The sequence below is a fragment of the Onychomys torridus genome, chromosome 23 (assembly GCF_903995425.1).
Source record: "Onychomys torridus chromosome 23, mOncTor1.1, whole genome shotgun sequence".
Lineage (NCBI taxonomy): Eukaryota > Metazoa > Chordata > Mammalia > Rodentia > Cricetidae > Onychomys > Onychomys torridus.
Genome location: NC_050465.1, coordinates 2,031,137 through 2,034,542, shown reverse-complemented (window position 1 = coordinate 2,034,542; position 3,406 = coordinate 2,031,137). Strand labels below are relative to the sequence as shown.

Below are 3,406 nucleotides of genomic sequence, written 5' to 3'. Positions count from 1 at the left end.
ATATATATAATAAACATATTTAAAAGGAAAAGATGTTTTAAAAAATATGAGCATCAGAAAACTCTAAAAGCCAAACCAGTCAATGGCCTAGGTTCATCCCCAGGGCCCCATCTGGAGACAGACACACAGGAAAGTTCGAATAGATGGGTGGATGGGTCCTGGCTGGGTATAAGGCTGGGTCTGGGGGCAGGGCTGAGCTGCGTCTTGTCAGAGGGTGACTGCGGTTCTAACACACGTGACCCTGGGTGTGCTTCCCATTCTTGCTCTTGTACATGCTTTCCAAGATGCAAATGGCAGAGGCCAGAGCAAACATCATGGAAATAATCTGGGCCCAAGGCAGGCAGCCATCCTGGTTGGCAAGTTTGAAATCTAAGGGCCTTTACATTCATCCCAGTATCCTCCCACCCCCTTAGTCCAATGGATGGTTTGCTCACCCTCCCTGAGCCCTGTCCCATGGAGTACTACGTAAAATTCCACTGTGTCCCTGTCTTCTGGTGTTGGCGTGTTTGTGTTTGGTGGTGGGGTTTCTCTCTCTATTCCAAGATGAGGACAGGGAATGGGGCCCAGGGCAGGAGACACCAGAAGTCTGATTCTGAGCCTTAAAAGGATTGCATGGGACCCAGGTGTGTGTGCCCCTCCGGTAAGGTCTGATACAGCTCTCTACCCCAATACCCTCTACTGCCTCCCAGAACCTCAGCAGGTAGCCTGGGCATGGGGCTGAGGTTCATCTGAAACTCCTCACCACTCTACTCAGCACTGTCAGAGACCAGCACTTCTGTCTCTGCAGTTTGCTCCCAGACCCAAATGGAACAACCTAAGAGCACTCTCATTTCTAGAACATTTTGGACCCTTCTGCCCTTTATCCCATTATCCCACTGCATGGATAAGGGCAGAGCTTAGAAAATAAACGCTTGTGGTTATTTACTGAAGGGCTCAGAGGGAGTCATCTATCTAGTGCAGGGGTGGGGAGGGAGCAGGGGACTTGAGAGTCTAGTCACTATTGGGGGCAGTGCGGGCCCAGCGTGGGGCGAAGTGGCTGGCCAGGTAGCGCATAGCTGAACGGATGCCTTCTGCGGTTCGTCTCTCCACAGACTCCAGCAGGTGAGTGACCGAGCGCAGGGCTGAGCCAGTTCCAGCCACCAAGCCAGAGGAGAAAGCTGACCTGGCACTGCCCAAGATGCTGGAGACAGTGCGCAGGCTGGGACCCTCATCATGTAGCCTGTCAGCTGGAGAGCTGTGGCCTGAGGCCAGAAAGCCCACAGCCAAACCCATGCCCGTGGCTGTGTCTGACCACACCAGGATGTCTGCAAGGGAGCTGATGGAACCCTCACCGCCACCCAGCAGGCTAGTCATGGACCGCATGTAGTCATTCTCCACGTCAGACCTGTACTGGCTGGGGTCTAGAAGGTTCCTGCCCAGGGCCACCTGGCAGGGATCTGGAGAGGGAGGTGGACTGCCTCCTGGGGAGTTGAGGGAAGGTGGGGTCTGTAGGATCGTGGAGTCATCAGCTAAATCCTCCCTGGTCACCCCTGGGGGTCTAGCTTTGCTTTCAGGGTTCAAGGCCTTAAAACCTTCAGCTTCCTGCTCAGCAGACTGGGTACCCGTGGGCTCTAAGTCAGGACTGCTGGTATCCAAAGTGGATGGGTCAGTAGCTCCCGCAGAAGGCTGGACATCTTCAGGCAGGGCAGATGGGACGTCAGCATTCGGAGCTATTTCTGGCTGCCCTTCAGGAACACTCGGCTTTCCTGGTGTCTTTTCCTGATGCTGGGAGACACTTGGGGAAACCGTGCGGCTCCGACTTGCACGGTTATTTTCAGCCAGTCTGTCCCACACTGGGTTCTGGAAGCCCACAAACACTTGCAGGATACCCGGCTCTTGGGGCAGCAGAGATGTGATTTCTTCAGGATTCTCCTGGTTATGGCTTGGAACATCTGGGCTCTTGTCTTTGTCCCCAGAAGTTGATATATCCATGGAGATGGCTGTTACCACATCTTGCCCTGTGGAGGTGGCCATCTCTATGGAGGCTTGATTTCCATCCTGTCCCGCGGAAGTGGCGGTTGGCGTGGACACCTGGTCTTCATCCTGCCCATTGACAGCGGTAATCTGCGTGGACACCTGGTCTACATATTGCTCCATGGAGGGGGCAGTCTGCACAGAGGCCTGGTTTTCATCCTGCCCATTGACAGCGGTAATCTGCGTGGACACCTGGTCTACATATTGCTCCATGGAGGTGGCAGTCTGCACAGAGGCCTGGTTTTCATCCTGCCCATTGACAGCGGTAATCTGCGTGGACACCTGGTCTACATATTGCTCCATGGAGGGGGCAGTCTGCACAGAGGCCTGGTTTTCATCCTGCCCATTGACAGCGGTAATCTGCGTGGACACCTGGTCTACATATTGCTCCATGGAGGGGGCAGTCTGCACAGAGGCCTGGTCTTCATCCTGCCTGATAAGAGCAGTAATCTGCATGGACACCTGGTCTACATATCGCTCCACGGAGGTGGCAGTCTTCACAGAGGCCTGATGTTCATCCTGCCCAATGACAGCGGTAATATGCATGGACACCTGGTCTACGTATTGCTCTATGGAGGTGGCAGTCTGCACAGAGGCCTGGTCTTCATCCTGCCCCATGAAGGTGTCAGTGTCAACGGAGACTTGATCTTCATCTTGCTCTGTGGCGAAGGTTGTTGCCACAGAGGCCTGGTCTACATCTTGCTCTTCAGTGAGCGCTGCGGTGACGTCTACTGGTGGCTCATCATCAGGCAGAAAGTCTGGACTTTGAGACTCTCCAGGTAAGTTTGCAGAGCTGTCGTCAGCTTCGCTGCCCACGGAGGCCTCGGGAAGATCATACACTGGCCTGCTGGTGGCTTCAGCCTCTTCCAAGGGCCCAGTGGTCATCTATGCCCCCTGCTACTTGTGGTGGGTGGGTGGGAAGGACTGGCTTGGCTGTGCTAGGCTCAGTTGTCCAGGTGGTGAGGTCACAGGAGGTTGTGGGCAGCTGGTGATGTCACAGGTACTTGAAGAACAAGGGTCCTGAATGTCCTGAGCTTACCAAGTGGCTGTCCTGGGGGGCTGAATATAGGGGATGATTCGTAGCCAGGAAGGCAGGAAGTGAAAGATAACGCTGGAGGTGTGCGGGTAGGTGCAGGTGCAGCCACAGAGCTGTTAGAAGTTGTGATGACAACATCACAGTGAGTTTTTATTTGAAGGTGGGAAGCATTGTCTTGCTGTGTAGCTCAGACTGGCCTCCCATTCGGACCCGCATGCCTTAGCACTACTCTCAGGAGCTGGGATTACAGATGTGCACAGCAATACCAGGTTAGAATCAGGATTCATACCCCGCCCCCCCCCCCCCCCCCCCGCCGTCCTCATTGGCGCCCCAGGACACCAGTTTAACCAGTCTTTC

At 54.6% G+C, this 3,406-nt stretch overlaps 1 protein-coding gene across 1 annotated transcript; it reads right to left on the bottom strand.

Moving 5' to 3' along the window:
- Nucleotides 1–990: 990 nt before the first annotated feature.
- On the bottom strand, nucleotides 991–2,898 carry Tex44 (testis expressed 44). The gene is made up of 2 exons (XM_036173836.1): nucleotides 2,497–2,898; nucleotides 991–2,193 (listed from the first exon to the last, which is right to left on the bottom strand). The coding sequence occupies exons 1-2, from the start codon at nucleotides 2,896–2,898 to the stop codon at nucleotides 991–993; spliced, it is 1,605 nt and encodes a 534-aa protein (XP_036029729.1).
- Between the last annotated feature and the right edge of the window lie 508 nt (nucleotides 2,899–3,406).